Below are 19,188 nucleotides of genomic sequence, written 5' to 3'. Positions count from 1 at the left end.
TCATTAAATGGACATAAAACAGTTTGTTTATCCATTCACAAGTTAAAAGCCATGTGGGTTTTTTCCCCCAGTTTTTGCCGATTAGGAATAAGCTTGCAATAAACATTAACATACAGATCTTTGCTGGACATCAGTTTTATTTCTCTTTGCTAACTGTCTAGAGTGAAATTATTATATTTTATATTAAATGTATGTTTAACTCTATATAAAATTGCCAAAGTGTTTTGTCTAAACTGGCTATCCTACTGAATATTCACTGGTAATGGATGAGAATTCTGATTACTTAGGATTCCTACCAACACTGGTATTGTCATCTTTGTTTCCTTGAGCTTTTTTGGTTGTTGTTTGTTTTAGTCATGCAAATAGATATGCAGTGGAAAGTTGCCTGTGGTTTAAGAAGGATTTCCTCAATGACTAATGACACTGGGCAGTTTTGGTGTGTTTATTTCCATTCATATATGTTCTTTATACCTATTCAACTCTTTTGCCCACTTCTTATTGGATTGTTTTCTTGTTATTGAGTTTTGAGAATTCTTTACATAGGCTGATGCAAGTGTTTTATTAAATATGTGTCATGCAAACACTATCTTCCAGGCTGTGGCTTGTCTTTTCAATTCTCTTAACAGCATCTTTGAAAAAAATGTTAAGTGTTCAATTTTGATGAAACCCAATTTATCAATATTTTCCTTTATGGATTGTGTTTTTGGTGGTCACATTTAAGAAATATTGCTCAACCCAAGACCAAAAGATTTTCTTCTATGTTTTCTTTAAGAAGTTTTTTTTTATAGTTTTAGCTTTTATTTTCAGGTCTATGATCTAGGTCTATGATTTATTTTAATACTTGCACACAGGCAAAGCATTTTTTGAGGTACTTTTCTTTCTTTCTTTTTTTTTTTTTTTGAGTATCAATGTCTAATCACTGCATCATCGTTTGCTGAAAAGACTAAAAAGACTACCCTTTCACTATAGCATTGTCTTTGTACCTTAGTTAGAAAAAAAAAAAAAAATTGGCAATATATGTACTGGTCTATTTCTGCTCTCTCTATTCTATTCCATTAGTCAACGTGCATCTCCTTTTACCAATAACACAATCTTAATTTTGGAGATTTATAAGACTTCAAATTTAAGTTACTGTAAATATGACAACTTTGATCTTTTTTTTCAAAATTGATTTGGTTTTTCTAGTTCCTTTACCTTTCCACATAAATCTGAAAAAACAGCTTGGTGAATTCTGCAAAAATCCCTGCTGGAATTTTAACTGGAACATTGATTGGTATCACACTAAGTCTATAAACTAAATTGGGAGATAACTGCCATATTAACAACATTGTGACTTTGATACTGTGAATATATTATACTGTTCCATTAATTCAGGTCTTGTCTAAACTTTTTCAATTGTGTTTTAGAGCTTTCAATACATCCTTCCTTTCAATACAGACCTTCCATACATCCTGTTAGATTTTTCACCTTCATATTTCATGGGTTTTAGGTGTTATTGTAAATGGCTCCCTTTTTCCCTAATTTCTAATTTTTTGTTGCTAGTATATATAAAAATACAATCGATTTTGTGTATTAATGTGTATCTTGCAACCTTGAATTTGAACTAGAATTTCAGTTCTAATTCCTTTTTTGGAAATTCTTTGGCATTTTCTCTACATAAAACCAAATAATCTGTGAATAGAGAAAATTCTTATTCTTATCCAATCCATATACATTTATCTTAATGCATTGGCTAGGACTTTCAATGCAGCACTGATAACAATTGGTAAGAACAGATAACTTGCCTTGTTTTTACCTGTAGTGAAAAACACCCACTTTCATAGGTAAGTGTAGTGTTAGCTGTAAGTTCTCTGAAGAATCTCTTTATCATGCTAAAGAAGTTCACTTCCATTCTTAGTTTAGTGAATTTTTATCAAAGATATTAAGTACTGACATCTGGTTTTTATGTATCTATTGATACTATCATATGTCTTTTTTTCTTCTTTAGTCTGCTGAAATGGTAAGTTGGAATATTAGATTTTTGAATGTTGAGCCAGTCTCGCATTCCCCAAAATAAACTCCAATTGATCACAATGTATAATCCTATAATATCCTGTTTATACTCTTAGATTTGATTTGATAGTATTTTATTAAAGGTTTTTGCATCTTCATGAAAAATATTAGTCTGTAGTTTTCTTTCACTAAGATGTCTTTTTCTAGTTTTTGTCTCAGGGTAATGCTGATCTTATAAAATGAGATGATAAGTATCTCCTCCAGTTCCATATTCTGAAAGAGTTTGTGTAGACTAAATATTATTTCCTCCTAATTTTTTTAAAGTAATCTATATGCCAATGTGGGACTTGAATTTATGACCCTGAGATTAGGAGACACCTGCTCTACTAGCTGTACCATCCAGGTGCCCCTCTTTCTAAATTTTTTGACCGAATTCATCAGTAAAGCCATCTGGGATTGGATTCTTCTTTAACAGAAATTTTCCATGTTATTTATTACTTCTTGAGGAGCCTTTGGTGGTTTATACTTTTCGAGGAATTTGTTCATTTCCTAAGTTTTCTCACTGTGGGCATAAAGATGTTTTGAAAGGTTTCCTAATTTTTAATTTTTGTATATGTAGTATGTGCAATGACATCCCCTCTTTGACTGTTGACATTGTTATTTCAGGTTGTTCCTCTTTTCCTTGGTAAATCTAGCTAAAGGTGAGTCAATTTTATTGATCTTAAGAAAACATCTTGGTATTCTTTAATGTTTTCCTATTTTCAACTTCACTAACTTCTCTTTTTAACTTTATTATTTAACTCCATCTATTTGCTTTGACTTCATTTGCTATTCTTATAAATTTCATTCTAATTACTGATTTCAATGTATTCCACAATTTTTGTTATGTTGTAGTTTCATTTTCCTTTCATTAAAAGTAATATATACTTCTACTTTAATCCAAGTGTATTTAGACATTTGTTGCTTAATTTTGAAATATCTGGTGATTTTCCAGATAAGTTCCTGCTGATTTCTACTTTATTTCCAATATGTTCAGAGAAAATTCACTGTGTACATTAAATTTTTGTATATGTATTAGGTTTGTTCTATGACCCACATTATGGTTTATCTTAACATACTGCATGTGCTTTAAAATAATGTATATACTGTTGTAGTTGGAATGTTACATAAATGTCAATTAAGTCAAGTTGATTTAAAGTGTTTCTCATATCTTATATATCCTTACTAATTTTTGGCCCACTTATTCTATCAGTTATGAAAGAGTAGTGTCGAAGACTCAAAATATAATATATACTTGTGTGTTTGCCCTTCTAGTTCTATCAATCGTTGTTTCATGCAGTTGAAGCTCTATGATTAAGTACCTGAACATTTAAGATTATCATATCTTCTTGGTGAAGTGAGCCTTGTATCATTATGGAATATCCTCGGCAACATTCTATTTTCTGAAGTCTACTTTATCTGTTATTAATCTAGTCACTCCAGGTTTCTTATGATCAGTAACTTTTTCTCTTATCTTTAGCTTTAGTCTATTTGTGCCTTTACAGTTAAAGTGTATATCTTATATTGCAAGTGTGTTTCTTAGAGCCAGCATATAGTTAGAGCTATAATCTCAGTTTTTAAATTAGTATATTTAAATGACTCACATTTAATGTAATTATTGATATGGCTGAATTAAAATCTGCCATTTTACTGGTTTCTTTCTATTTGCTTCACCTCTGTTTGGTATTTGTTTGCTATTTGTTTTTAAAGATTTTATTTATTTATTTGACAGAGAGAGATACAGTGAGAGAGGGAACACAGGCAGGGGAAGTGGGAGAGGAAGAAGCAGCCTTCCTACTGAGCAGGGAGCCCGATGTGGGGCTCCATCCCAAGACCCTGGGATCATGACCCTACCAAAGGCAGACATTTAATGACTGAGCCACCCAGGTGCCCCACACCTTTGTTATTTTATCATGTTTTTGGATTCAAAATGTTTATTTCATTTCATGTACTTTATTATATTCTTATTTATGCATTTATAACTTAATAGTTCAAGGGTTGTTCTTGGTTGTACATTATAAATCTTTAATCATAATATAACTTCAAGTAATACTATAATCCTTCACATAAAATATAAAAAACTAAACAATTGTATATTCTCAATTTCTCCTTCTTATTCTTTGTGCTAAGGCTGTCATATATTTTATCTATATCTATGCTATACATTCAAAGAGCACTGTTAGTATTTTTGCTTAAGAAAGTCAATGATAGGGGTGCCTGGGTGGCTCAGTGGGTTAGGGCCTCTGCCTTTGGCTCAGGTCATGATCCCAGGGTCCTGGGATCAAGCTGCACATCGGGCTCTCTGCTCAGCAGGGAGCCTGCTTCTCCATCTCCCTCTGCTTGCCTCTCTGTCTACTTGTGATCTCTGTCAAATTAAATAAATAAAATCTTAAAAAGAAAAAAGAAAGTCGATGATATTTCAGGGTGATTAAAACTAAGGAAAATATATTTTATATTTATCTTCATTTTAGCCATTTTCAGAGATATTTCTCTGTGTGTATTCAAGTCTATGATACTGTACACTTTCTGTCTGAAAACATTCCTTTAATATTTTTTGCTGTACAGGTCAAGAAGTAATGAATTCTCAGTTTTTATGTATTTAAAATGTCATTAACCCCTTTATTTTAAAAGATAACTTCAGGGGTGCCTGGCTGGCTCAATCAGTTAAATGTCTGCCTTTACCTTAGGTTATGATCTCAAGGTCCTAAGATTGAGCCCCACATCTGACTCCCTGCAAAGCAGGGAGTCTGCTTCTCCCTCTCCCTCTGCCTCTCCCCCACTTGTGCACTCTCTCTCAGTAAATAAATAAATAAATAAAATCTTTATAAAAAATAAAAGATAATTTCATGTAGTATAGAACACTTGGTTGCTTTCCACTTCTGCTCTTTAAAGTGGTCACCTTACTGTTTTCTTGTTTGCACAGTTTCTGATAAGAAGTCTGCTGTAATTCTTAACTTTATTCCTCTGTAAAAGGTCTATTTTATTTGGACTGCCCTCAAGATTTACTCTTTTACTTCTGAATTTTATCAGTTCATATATGATGTGTCTAACAGTGTGGGGTTTGGGAAAAGAAATATTTATCCTGCTTGGGCTTCTCTGAGCCTCTATGATTTGTGATTTGATGTCTTTCATTGTATTTGGAAAATGATTAACCAATATATCTCTTAAAATATTTCTTCTGGGGGTGCCTGGGTGGCTGAGTCATTAAGCCTCTGCCTTCAGCTCAGGTCATGATCCCAGGGTCCTGGAATTGAGCCCTGCATCAGGCTCCTGCTCTACAGGAAGCCTGCTTCTCTCTCTCCACTCCCCCTGCATGTGTTCCCCCTCTTGCTATGTCTCTGTCTCTGTCAAATAAATAAATAAAAATCTTTTAAAAAGCATCTATTCTATCCCATTCTGTCCCTTTTCTATATAGAATTCCCTTTACACATATGTTATACCACTTTATATTTTCTCACACCTCTTGGATGCTCTGTTTTGGGCCTTTTCACTCTTTTTCTTTTTATCTCCTGACACCTCCCATTTTATTTTAATCATCTTGTAATACCATAATTACATAATTACAAGGTAATTTCTGTTTGTCTATTTTCAAGTACATGATTTCTTTCTTTGGCTGTGCTGAGTCTACTGATGAGCATATCAAGAGTATTCTTCATCTCATGCTTTCATATCTAGAATTTCCATTTGACATATTCTAATATTCCCTTTATGCTAAAATGCCACATATGTTCATGTGTATTTCCCACCTTTTCTACTACAGTTTTTAATCACAATTATTTTAAATTCCTATATGATAGTTCCAATATCTGCATCATAGCTAAATCATGAGTGCCCTGTCTCTTATGAGCAAGGTATTTCCTTGATTATTTGAATGCCTCATTATGTTTGGTTGATGTCAATATAATTACAAAACTTTTAAATGTAGTCATAGAATTATAAAGGTCTTTACACTGAAGGTGTAAAGGAGGTGTCATGGGATAAAAAGGGAAGTGAAGTTGGCAAAATAAAGCATTAAGTGTAAAGAGTGATATATGATACAGTACAATATTGACTCGAAAGGAACATTAAATTAAGAAAAAATACATGTTAGCTTAGAAAAACTACTAAAAAAAATAATTAAAAGAGGGACACCTGGGTGGCTCAGTGGGTTAAAGCCTCTGCCATCAGCTCAGATCATGATACCAGGATCCTGGGATTGAGCCCAGCATCATGCTCTTCGCTCAGCAGGGAACTTGCTTCCTCCTGCTTCTCTGTCTACTTGTGATCTCTATCTGTCAAATAAATAAACAAAATCTTTCCAAAACAAACAAATAATTAATTAATTAAAAGAGAGTGTCAAGAAATCAATAAAGGAAATGAAATGGAATACTCAAAAAAAGTGACTAGCCCCCCCAAAAAGGCAAAAAAAGGAGACAGAAAAAAATAAAAAGAGAGACAAGTAGCAACAGGGTAGGCATGAATCCATACCAATAATTATACTAAATGTTAATGATCTAAACACTTGAATTAAAGGCAGATATTGTAATATAGTTAAAGGATAAAAATCAAGAACCAGCTATACGCCATGTACAAAAGTTGCACAACCAAGATAAAGACACAGATGGGGTGTAAGTAAAAGTATGGGAAAAACAAACATGCAAATATGAAACATAAAAATGTTGGCATAGTTATATATAATTTTGCACAGAGTAGATATGAAGACAAAAGTATTAGTGAGATGAAGTGGAATATTTAATAATAATTGGTCATTGCTTCAGGAAGACATGACAACTGTAAATGTATGTACCTAATAAGAGAGTTTCAAAATATATGCAATAAAAACTAACAGAACTAAAGGGGGAGAAAGCTAAATCCACAAGTATAGTTGGAGATTTTCAATACCCCTCTCAGTAAAAATATAGATGATGTGAACAATATTATCAATGAACTGTACCTAATTGGCATTTACAAAGCAATACACTCAACAGTTAAAACTAATCTATGCTGGATAAAATACAAACTCAGGAAAGACTGGGTGGAAACAAGAGGAAACTTATTGTGATGGTGTTTATTATTAACATCTTGAAAAGATTAAGGGAATGAAATTCTCAAACACCATGACTGCACACATAAGCTTTGTGAATGTTATTATATGTAATATATGTAAATGTTTCATGAAAAGAGAAAAATGTTAGCAAGTATTGTACTTGTATAAATGCATAATGAAGTATTTAGAGGGTAGTGTAATGATATTTGTAACTTATTTAGAAATACATAAAAATAATACGTATTTGATGAATAGAGGAATAGATAAACGGATATATATGTGATAAAGCAAGCATAATGGTATGATCTAGTTGATGGATATATGAATCGATGAACTAAATTTCTTTCAATTCCAGTTAATAAAAAGTTTCTTTTTCATTATTATTATTAGTTTCAGGGATAGGATTTAGTGATTCATCAGTTGCATATAATACCCAGGACTCACTACATCAAGTATACTACTTAGCCCATTACTCAGTCCCAGTCCCAGTCCCCCAACCACTTCCTCTCCAGCAACCCTATTTGTTTCCTATAGTTAAGAGTCTCTTATGGTTTGCCTCCCTCTCTATTTTCAGCTTATTTTATTTTTTCTTCTCTTTCCTTATGTTCATCTGTTTTTTTTTCTTAAATTCCACATATGAGTGAAATCATATGCTATTTGTCTTTCTCTGACTAATGTGGTTTGCTTAGTATAATACCCTCTAGTTCCATCCTCATCATTAAAATGGCATGATTTCATTATTTTTGATAGCTGAGTAATAGTCCATTGTTAATATATACCTCACTTTCTTTATACATTCATCTCTTGATAGACATCTGGGCTCTTTCCATTATTTGGCTATTGTGGACATTGCTGCTTTGAACATTGGTGTGTGGTTGCCATTTCAAATCACTATGTTTGTATCCTTTGGATAAATACCTTGTAGTGCAATTGCTGGCTCATAGGATAGTTCTATTTTTACCCTTTGAGGAAACTCCATACTGTTTTCCAGAGTGGCTGTACCAGTTTTCATTCTCACCAGCAGTGTAAGATGGTTCTCCTTTCTCCACATCCTTGCCAACATCTACTGTTTCCTGAGTTAATTTTAGCCATTCTGACTGGTGTGAGATAGTCAATTGATGAGAAGTTTAACTAAGTGATGAGGAAAAGGAAAATGAAATAAATCTTTTCCAGAAAATAAAATTCATTGTCAGAAGAAATGTTCTTCAGGTTAAAGGAAAAAGACACCAGATGTAAATTCACTTCTACACAGAATAATGGAAAACAATGAGCAGAAATGATAAATACGTGGGTTAATGCAAAATCCTACATTCATTTTTTAATTCATATAAAAATAACTAAGTATTTAAGCCAAAATAAGAACTATTTTTTTCAAGGTCTATAAAATATTTAGAAGTAAAACATGTGAGATTAATTACACAAGGGACAAGAAGAAAAAAATGAAAGAATATGAGAATAAAGTTCTTAGATTAAACTATGATAATTTAATGATGGATATTATAAAACTTGGAACAATCACTAAAAATAGACAAAGAGATGTAGCTTATAAACCAATAGTGGAAATAATACAGAATAGTAACATTTTGTCAATTAAACCAAACTAAGGCAAAAAGTAGAAAGAAATAAAGGGAGAGACATAAAAACAATAAGGTGACAGATTTAAACACAACCATATTGATAAATACATTAAATGTGCATGTTCTAAATTCTCCAGTTAAAAGACAAGTATGTAAGCCTGAATAAAAAAGCAGGAGCTTTCCATATGCTCTCTACTAGAAGCCCAATTTAAATATATATATATATATATTTGTGTGTGTGTGTGTATACACACACATAAGTATATATATATATATATATATATATATATATATATGTATGTATACATACATAGATACAATAAAAGTTTAGAATAAGAGAAATCTATGATATGCAGGCAATCAGTAAAAGAAAGCAGGAGTAGCTATATAAAAAGAGATACAAAACGATTAACCATGAAAAAGCTGGGATGGCTATATTAATATTAACAGAGTAAACTTTAAAGCAAAGATTACAAGTGATAAAGAGAGACATGGCATAAGAATAAATAACACCAGGGTAAAGTGGGAGATTTCCTAATGATAAATATGCATTAAGAGAACATAACAATTTTAAGGTATATGTACATATTAACAAAATTTTCAAACACATGAAGCAAAAATCAGAAAAACTAAAAAGAGGAGCAGACAAATTCACATGTATGTAGGAGATATCAACAATCCTCTCTTGGTAATTGAAAAACAAGCAGGTAGAAAATCAATAAAGATATAGAAGCCTTGAATAACACTGAGAAACAACTTGACCAAATAGCATCTATAGAACACTCCACCCAACAACAGCAGAATATACGTTATTTTCAAGAACATGTAATACATTTACCAGGTCAGATACAGGTTAGGCTCTAAAACAGATCAATAAAATTCAGAAAAATTAAAATTATACAGATTATGTTCTTTCACTCCCAGTGTATTTAAATCAGAACTCAATAACAAAAAACAACCTGAAAATTCCCAAAATATTTAGAAATTAAACAAAGGACATCTAAAAAACCCACAAGTCCCAGAGAATCATAAAGAAAACTAGAAAATACTCTGAACTCACTGAAAGTTAAAATACAACATAGCACAATTTATGAATGAGCTGAAACAGTTGCCAAGGAGGAAATGTGAAACTTTAAATGCCTGTATTAGAAAAGAAGAAAGGTCTTAAATGAATGATTTAATAAAAGGTCATCAAACTATGGCCCATTGGCTGTCCCATTTGTAAATAAAGCAACACCTATTTGTTTATGCATTGTCTATGGTTGATTTTACATGAAAATGGCTGAATCAAGTAATTGTAACACAGACTGTTTGGCCCACAAGCCGAAAATATGTATTATCTGATCCTTTAAGAAGAAGTTTGCCTGCTGTTGATCTAAAGTACCAACTTAAGAAGCTAGAATAAAGAAGAATAAATTAAACTCAAAGTAAGTAGAGGAAGGAAATATTAAGTTAAGAGTAGAAAACAACTAAAGGAAAAAAAAAAAACCTGAAAATCAATAAAGCCAAAGTTATTTATTTGAAAGAATTTAATAAAATTGATAAATTCGCACCGATCAAGGGAAAAAGAAAGAAAATTCAAATTCCCAATTCAGAAATATAAGAGAGACAGCACTATAAACCCTATAGATATTAGAAACATAATAAAGGAATTTAGGAAAACTTTATGATAATGACAATATATAAAGCAGAGTTCAGTAAAAGCAATTCTAAAAGAGCATCTTCATCTTGATTTGACACAATAAATCTCATTCTTTAAAGTCCATTTGTCTTAATGAAATTAATTTTCTCCTCTGTGCAAAAAGTAATACTTTTTAATATAGTTAATATACAGCTAGAGAACAGCTATAAGGAAAAAATTAAAAAATAAAGAGAGATCCATTTAATTACACATTTATTATCCTGTAAGAAATGTTCTACTAGGGGCGCCTGGGTGGCTCAGTCTGTTAAGTGTCTGCCTTCAGCTCAGGTTATGATCCCAGGGTCTTGGGATCCAGCCCCGCATCTGGCTTCCTGCTCAGTGGAAGCCTGCTTCTCCCTCTCCCACTCCCTCTGCTTGTATTCCCTCTATCCCTGTGTCTCTCGCACTCAAATAAATAAATAAATAAATAAATAAATCTTTTTTTAAAAAAAGAAAGAAAGAAACGTTCTGCTAATCATATATTTATTCTTTATTTAGAGTTTCAAATTTACAATGGATTATCTTTTTCTGAGAAATATACACTACAGGTAATAGGTAGAATTTGAGTGAGAACAAAGTCTCACTTTGATTATTAGAGCAGACAAATATTCACAGAGCAGATTTTTATATTCTTGAAGAGCAATAATGGGGATGGAGAAAAGAAATAAACACACTTTTAGGGGAGCAGTCCAGAAAAATGTCATCAGATAAAATTATGAGATGTGATGTATTAATACTCTTCAATATATTTTGGCTCTGTTTTAAAACAATCTGGTTCCTTAAAGCTGTGGTAATCTGGATTACCACCCTTTGAGTTAACATCTCTTGGATAAGCATGCCTTTATGAAACTAAACATTTCGCATTAAAATGCTCATTGTCTGGACCATAATGGGTTAGATTTATTTCTCATCTTGTTTTTGACCAAGTCAATCATGGTGTTAAACAAAATATTTAAAAAGAACTCAATCCACATACAGAGATACGGTGCTTTTCTCAATCATTGTACCTTACCATGAGATAGGGATGATAAAACAAATTAGAAGAAAATATACGTGTCTCGCTTCCAAAACTAAAGTATCCTAATCATTTTCTCGGTGTGAAAAGTTTAATGAAAAAGTAGATAGATCTAATTTGGGATCCTTAAGTCACTGGCAAATTTAAATTGTTTTAAAAAATAATAAGCCAAGCTCTTGAGTCATACTGAATGATTCACCCATGAATTCTTGAAGGGATTAATTTAAAACAGTTCCAAAGAAACATAAGTATATGCACATACTCTAAAACACAGCAGAGAACAACAGAAAAGGGAAATTACTCTGGAGGACAAAAAGCAAAAAAATGAGGACAGAGTAGAACCTTATGATTCTCGTTGGCCAATCAGAGCAAGTGAATGCAAGAGCCATGTGGTAAAGCAACGAGCAACCCCTCCCAATTAGGAGCGCTGGCTTCTATGGAAATGAAGTCTCCTCCTGCCTGCTTCACACTCCTACTCACCTCCTCCCTCCCTTTTACTTTTTACTGGATTCCTAAATGTGAGGAGTAGTGGTTTTCCTGTCCCCATTCCGGGGAACCAAGAGGCCCATGTGCTTTAGGGATGTGGCTTCCAAAGAATGTGAAAGGCACCAGGTTCATGACCACAGTCCTGTCTTCTACAGAGGTAACAAATGTGGGAAGGGCAGGACCTGCTTCTTGGTAGAAGAGAACCAGCCATCTCTCTCCACAAACTCTCCACCTTTTCCTGCCTGAGCAGTAGCCCCTGACATTATTGCCTGAAACTTGTCCACTACCAAGAAGGCTGGGGACTAATGTGAGGTATTGGAGAAAGAGGTCCCCACTCCGCCGTCCTGCTTCACTTGGCAGGCATCCTGCAGCCTTTCAGTCAGTGTCAGGATCCAGGATTCTGAGGTATCACAGCCTCCTCCCCTTTATCCTTAGGCTGTTTAACTGTTACAAAGTTTGAAAAGAGGAGTAGGTTAGAGTTCTGCCATGCAATTAGGGGACAAAGTACCAGGTAACCAAAAGAACAGTTACTTTGCTTTATTTTGCCTCTCTTTTCTGGATATCACCCTGAATGACCCCTCTTAGACTGAAGAAGCACAGCTGCGACAGGACAGTATTGGGTATTCCGATTTCTCCTAGGAAACGGGGAAAATCTGTACCACTTACAAATATATCCCTTTATTATCCCAGTTTCGTAAATAATGTAAGGATAAAACTTGAGATCGGAGAATTGGCTACGAAAATTTAAAATAGAGACAGCCAAAACAATGAAAAACGCAGAGGTGGCCTCACAGATAAGTGATAAGGAACAATATAGAGGACACACTTGGTGCTTAGAATTTTCCCTCTTTTTCCCCGTTTAGTTCTGTTTTCCATTTATATTTAGAAATTAGCTCTCTCATTTTATTAAAATAAACCCTTGATATACATGCGAACATATCCGTTTAAGCTTGTTAATGATCCATGCATAGAGTTGTTCATTTAAAAGGCCACCGTCCTCTACACATCTCAAAATGAAGCCCATACTAATCATTTGGTAGCTGGCCAAGACTTAGGTCAGAGCAAGAATTAAAAAGTCCATAGTTGAAATCAATGTATCCCTGTCCATTCCCCAAAGGATGAGCAGTTAACTCTCTTGGGCACCTGCTCTTAAACCTCAATCTGCCTTCGATGAACAGGTCCTGTGAGGGTACCCCCTCCCCTGCTCTGACTCTGCCCATTCTCCACTCCCCTTATCCGTCTCTTATTTACAGTAAGAGATACAAGTACTGCCAAGAAAAATACAATGAACTGCATCTTGGCTACTGCCTGGAAGCAGTTCTCCTAAAAGAGAAACCTAGGAATGCTTATTCAAAAGGCAAATACTCTAAAAATGCATTTGAAAATAACAATCACATTCAAGAAAATAGTTGGGCAAAACTACCTGCTTTCACCCACCAGGGAGTCTAGGGAGCTCTAACTTTCTCACCACCTTTTCAGGTCAAGAACCCATGTAAGGTTAAGAGAGGCTGTCTCTCCGTTCACTGAAAACAGTAGAGCCAGGCAACGCATGACCGCAAGTGCTAGAGGTGAGCATTCAGAGACACATACAGGGGCGGTGGCAGAGCTAGAATACAAGTGGTAAGAGAAAGAGCTAGAAAAGAGGTCTGTGCTTCTCTTTCTAACCTAAGATCCCAGCATACCCGAAACAAGAGCAGCTTAGCTCACCGCAATTATCTCTTTCATGTAGGACAGCCAGGTAAAAGTACAGAACACTCAGTTAAATTGGAATCAAAGACCAATTATTTTGACTCTTGATTTTTTAGCGTTAGTCTAGACTTGTGCCTGGAACCCCAGGCCCTAAACAACCAACTGCCTACTTGGTATCTCCACTTTGGTGTGTACTAGGCATTTTAAGCTCTCCATGCCGAAACTTAGTTCCAGCTGTGGGCCACCATCCCCACCCCCACCTGGGGCCCGATCTGCTCCTCCTGAGGTTGCCAACCTGACCCCACATCATGGTACTACTCCTCCACTGCTCGAATCAAAAATTTGGAATCATCCCCATTCCTCTCTTACACTTACATTTATTTGAGGAACTCTGTTTGATAACTTGAGGCTAGATAACAAGTTGAGGTACTACAGTTAATGAAGAAATATGCTGCCAAGGACTTCTGCACAGAGTTTCTCCTGGGCCAGAGAAGTCTCTTCCTTAAGAACCATCTGTGTCACATGTGTGTCAACCAACCAATAAATGACCCTGCTTAAAGAAGGGCAAAGGTGGCAACTTCTTCTGCATTTGTACCCTCATCCAGCCCAAGGCTTTCACTTTCACTTCCAGCACACCTTAAAATGGGCAGCGGAAACATCTCCCCATCTGAAACCCCTATCCTATTTATTAAATGAAAAGTTATCTTCTCACTCTTAGAGCAACTGCATCTAGCTTTCCAGTCTCTTTATTTTATTATTTTGTTTAAGATTTTATTTATTTATTTGAGAGAGATCACAAGCAGGGAGAACTGTAGAGGGAGATGGCGAAGCAGGCTCTCCACTCAGGAGCAGGCCCAGCCCTGGGCAGGGGAGGGGAGAGGGGGTCCTAGATCCTGGGTCCTGGAATTATAACCTGAGCTGAAGGCAGACACTTAACTGACTAACCCAACTACGTAGCCCCTGAACTTTTACTCACTTACTAACTTATTTATTTATTGTAGCTTTCCAGACTCTTAATAATCCATTCCCAACCAGGAGACCAAGGAATTTCATAAAATTAGTAGAGAATGCACCATGTGTAAATCCATATAATATCCCAATCACAGCTTCAAACTCCAGAACTCCAAGATATTTCGTGCTGACTTTTTGTTTAGTATACCTGATAAATGTGAGATCATCTGAAGTCTTTCTTACCAAACAACAAGGAACCCAGATACTAGATAATTAGTGTAACTCAGAGAAGCCTAATTTTTTAGCCAGCCCAGCCCAATAAATATTTTCTCATTTTTTTTTTTCCATCAATGGTTACCCTCTGAGAGTCTCATCAAGGAACAATTGTTTCTACTCTACTGCTAATGCATGGCATGGTTTAGGTGACAGAGATGCTGGGGAATAACAGCCAAGCAGAAAGAGTTTATTGGTTTATCGATGTCTTCAGGTATTTAAAGTCATAAGCCTGGTGCTCAGCAGAGTCAGATTGGAAAGTGGTGCTTTCTGCCACCCAGCCATGATATAGTGTCAGGAGTGACTTCTACATTTTCAAAATTGACCATTATGACAAACTATGTAATTTATAAAAGTAACTAGATTAAAAAACCATACAGGTAACCACATGAGAAAAACAATTTAAAAGATGAAGTTTTTAAAAAACTACTTTGACCTCCTCTGCCAAATAATCAAAGATGGGTATAAAAGTAAAATTCAAGAAAGTAGACAGCAATAGACATTGTTTCTGCAGGACACAAAGAGAGATAAAGTTCTTACAAGAGATTTGACATAGAAAAGTTTATTATAAAAGTTTAATTTTGGTAAGTACTTCTTTACTATACTGACACATTATCTCCATATCGGTCATTTTTCTTAGCCTTCATATTTTGAGGGAAAAAAATTTTGAATGGATGGTCTATTTTTTTTCTTTTTCATACATTTCAATGTCAAAAGTTTCCATGCCTTTTAAAGAACATAGCTTTGCATATTTATCAATACTGCTATGCCCAGGGTCTCTAAAATTTTCTGAAGATTCTGACATATAACAAAATATATGTTAGATAAAAAAATAATTATCTTTTTTAAATGTCTGTGGCAAATTTATTAGCTCCCTAAAATAAAAAGTGTTGTACAGGCAATCTGTGGAGGTAATTTTACAGGTACCTCGTCAAAACTGTGATACCTAGAAGGCTATTTAATTCTTCTTCTTCTTCTTCTTTTTTTTTTTTAAGTCTGTTAAATTCATCAAGAGTACTTTGAGTGTTCCAAGTTAGTGGAGTTTCTGCTCATTTCTCATAAAGACTTTCCCATTGTCAGTTTTCTTCCCACTGATGAATTTACTAACTCTGAATGCAAATGTTTCACTTTATCCCATCATTCTCTGGACAGTCTCTGAGTAGTAGCTTTCCTAAAAGCCTGTGCTTTTCCAAAGATAACTAAAATGCTTTAATCCTCATATTGTATTAATCACTTCCAATAATCAATTTTCATTTGAATATTGTATGAAGTGATTCTCTCAGGCCATCTGAAACATCAAATCTGCACTTGACAGAAATCATACTATTCAAAACATTCCCCTGCACATGTCACTAAAAGGAAAACTACCCACCCTGGAGTATAGCTATTAATGTCAAACAGATTGTCATCTGGGAAAACAAAAATGCATAAAAATCAGCTTCGGACAAAGTACAGCTCTATGGAAAAACACCAGGTTTTTGTGTGCAAATGTCTTAAATGTCTGATTGAAATGTTTAAAGAACGAGTTAGCAAGGAATCTGCCGCTGTTCTCCATAGCCCAAGATAATGTTATAACGAAAACAGTTTTAGAGCTAAAGGGTTTTTCTTCATAGCACACTATGATTTTACCGAAGATGCATTTGCCCCAGTTTCTAGTAAACGTTATAAGAAATGTTTGGTTTCCAGCTTGGGCCGAGGGCTCTATTTAGCCTATCAAGGCACAGACCTGTTAAAAACGCTGGGGCGCTTGCCAGAATTTTTTCTCCTGCAACTCTTGGTAAAGATCGTACCTCGAAAGCAATGTGCGTTGCAAACCACGCAGATCTAAGCTCCCTCTCCCGCCTACAGAGCTTGGCACCCGCGGCTTCTGAGAGATCCTTTGCCTCCTAAAACTCAGACCGAATCGCCACCACCATTCCCCACCACCTTTCCACCACCACCGCGCCACAATCTTTGCTCAGCTCTCCGGAGCCCAGTACAGAGCGTGCCCGAAGCCCCTGCAGCGTGAACTCCTGGTGCCACTCAACTCCCCAGCCCAGCGCACACCCACAAACACACTCCCTCCGCTGCAAACTGCCCCCAAATTTGTCACCCACCTCACCCCTACTACCCCCACGTCCCTGTCGTTTTTTCGCTCCTCCTGGTGGCTCCGTCCCCAGCACACCTGTCTAATCCTATGGCTACCAGACGTCAGGTGCCCACGCTGCGCCCTATCCCGCGCCCTCTCGATCCAACTGGCGCTTCCCACTCCGCCCAGTGGAAAGTCAGTGTACTCGCAGCACCTTCTACTCCACCCGCGTGCCCACCCGCAGACCTCCCCCTACTCCCACCCTCTCTTGCGCTGCAGAAGGAGCGCCCGTCGTACCTGTCGAGATCGCGGCGGCGGTGGCGAGCAACAGGAAAGCCTGGCGGAGCGTCGCGCACTGCGCTCGGGTCATGGCCACCGGGCGGCCGCGCCGGGGCTGCGAGGTCCCAGAGCGGAGCTAGGCGGTCCGAGCCGCCCGGGCCGCTTTGAAGTTCCCGGGGCGCGGGCGGGATGGAAGCACAGTCCCGTCACCTTTTTGAAGAGCGCGGTTGGCTCTAATCCATGCGGGCGCCCCGCTCTCCTGCCTCCCCCATCCCTTGCCCCCCGCGGCTGGCAGTGCGCGACGCTCCTGCCACCGGCCTCAGCAGCCCGCTGAAAGGGCGGGGGGCGGGGGGGACAGAGCCCGCCCCCGCCGCGCCTCCGCCCCCTGCGCCCTCTTCCAGCAGCCCGGGGCCTGCGTTGCCGGCCAGGCGGGCAAAGGGAGCCCAAAGGCCGGGCAGTGAGACTGCCCAGAGCTGGGGACAAGAGAGGGGATTGGGTAGCGCGGAACCCACAGGACCGGAAAGCTGGGAAAAGGGTCAGGACGCGAGGAAGAGCCCCACCGAGGCTTTAGGGAAACTTAAACCCTGCCGCAATTCCTTCCTGGTGGTCGCTCTACAGCCTCTTACAGAAGAGCCACTCGTCCAGATCTCTTGACATTTGTTTGTAGTCCCGTGGGCTAAAGGTTTTCTAAGTAGACTGAGCCTTGAGACAGCCTCAGGTTTCCCGCGGGGCTCGTCCCACCACCTTTTCCCGGCTGTGCGCGCGTCTGTAGAAGGGCGCCCTCTCTGTTCAGCCCTGGAAATAACCAATCCCTACTGCCTTGGCTACCCATAGTTTGGGCTTAATAAACTTTCTTACTCGATGTATTCCGATGACCCCCCCCCCACCCCCGAATGGACCAAAGCTGGACCACCAGCGCCAGGCCATGTAGTTATCTGACACATTTGGAGGCAAAATACCCGTCTTCCTATGCGCTATGGAAGGTCTCTTGCAACAATTTCAGCAATGAAAATATGGGCCGGAAGAGGGGAATCGTACACAAGGATAAAGGCAAGGTGAAGCGTCATTTAAAATAATGTGTTGGAAACTTGTTTGAATTTAATTCCTGGAGCCCCCTCATCAAACGGGCGAGCTTCCCATGCGGGTTGTGATTGAAAATTTAAGGGCATAGTTGCCAATTATCAGAAATCAGCCCAAATTTAATTCATATATGTAGCCTATACGTTAAAGTGAATGGGATTATTTTAGCCTGAACCACACACAAAGCCCAAAAGCCGACATTGGTATTATTGCCACTGTTAGGGGGCGCCTTGAAAATCGATTGTCATATATATTAATTGCTTGAGAGCAAGAGGTATTACTTGCTTCCTCACCCCCTCAGCTCTAAATAGAGTGTTCTTTCTGAGGTTTATGAAAGTCTTCTGGTGAAATAATGTATGTAATTGATTTCACCACCAAAAGATCACAGTAATGGGGGTGGGATGTTTGTTGGATTTGGTGACAGTCCTCAAGATCTCACCCCCACCATCACCACCTTGGATGAATCAAAACATTCCTAAGGGTAAAAAGACTTTGTTCTAATTTTATTCTGGATCCAAGCAAAAAAAAAAAGTGGAGATGTGGGACAAGACTGAGCCCTTCCAGACACCCACAAAACAGATGCTTAAAAAAAAAAAAAAAGACAAGAAAATGCTAGGACACATTATATTTTGGCTGACTGGGCTGGCTCATTATTTGGTAACTGAACCCTAGATTGTGATCTACCATTGGATCATGAGATTTGGAGCTGAAAGAGCAGGATTTAGTGTCTGTACCTGCTTCCTCAAGAGTAAATGGAACTTCATCCCTCCCTATTTCTCAAAACCATGACTGGGATTTAAAAGAGGAGTGACCGTGAAAGCCTGTTAAGCCATCAGGCATTATACTAATGTCAGGTATTTACTTTCAATATTTATTTTGTCTCTTGAATCCAGGAAGCAACATCCCTGCATGTCAGAAAGCTCTTATCTTCTTAAAAAAAAAAAAAAAAAAAAAAAGCAAGGTTATTACGCAAGAAGTCTAATACTAATATTGAATAACTTTAATATTCTAAACAAACCCAACACTGTCTCT

At 37.0% G+C, this 19,188-nt stretch overlaps 1 protein-coding gene across 1 annotated transcript in view; it reads right to left on the bottom strand.

Moving 5' to 3' along the window:
• The window catches only part of ACVR1C (activin A receptor type 1C), a 75,376-nt gene extending 57,983 nt beyond the window's left edge, over nt 1-17,393 (bottom strand). Inside the window, exon 1 of the mRNA XM_059167284.1 lies at nt 17,095-17,393. Coding sequence (XP_059023267.1) covers nt 17,095-17,167 — 73 coding nt within the window. The 5' untranslated portion in view covers nt 17,168-17,393. The remainder of the gene's footprint in view (nt 1-17,094) is intronic.
• Between the last annotated feature and the right edge of the window lie 1,795 nt (nt 17,394-19,188).

Source organism: Mustela lutreola, chromosome 3 (assembly GCF_030435805.1).
Source record: "Mustela lutreola isolate mMusLut2 chromosome 3, mMusLut2.pri, whole genome shotgun sequence".
NCBI lineage: Eukaryota > Metazoa > Chordata > Mammalia > Carnivora > Mustelidae > Mustela > Mustela lutreola.
Note: the sequence above shows the minus strand (reverse complement) of the source record. Positions and strands in the feature narration are given on the sequence as shown.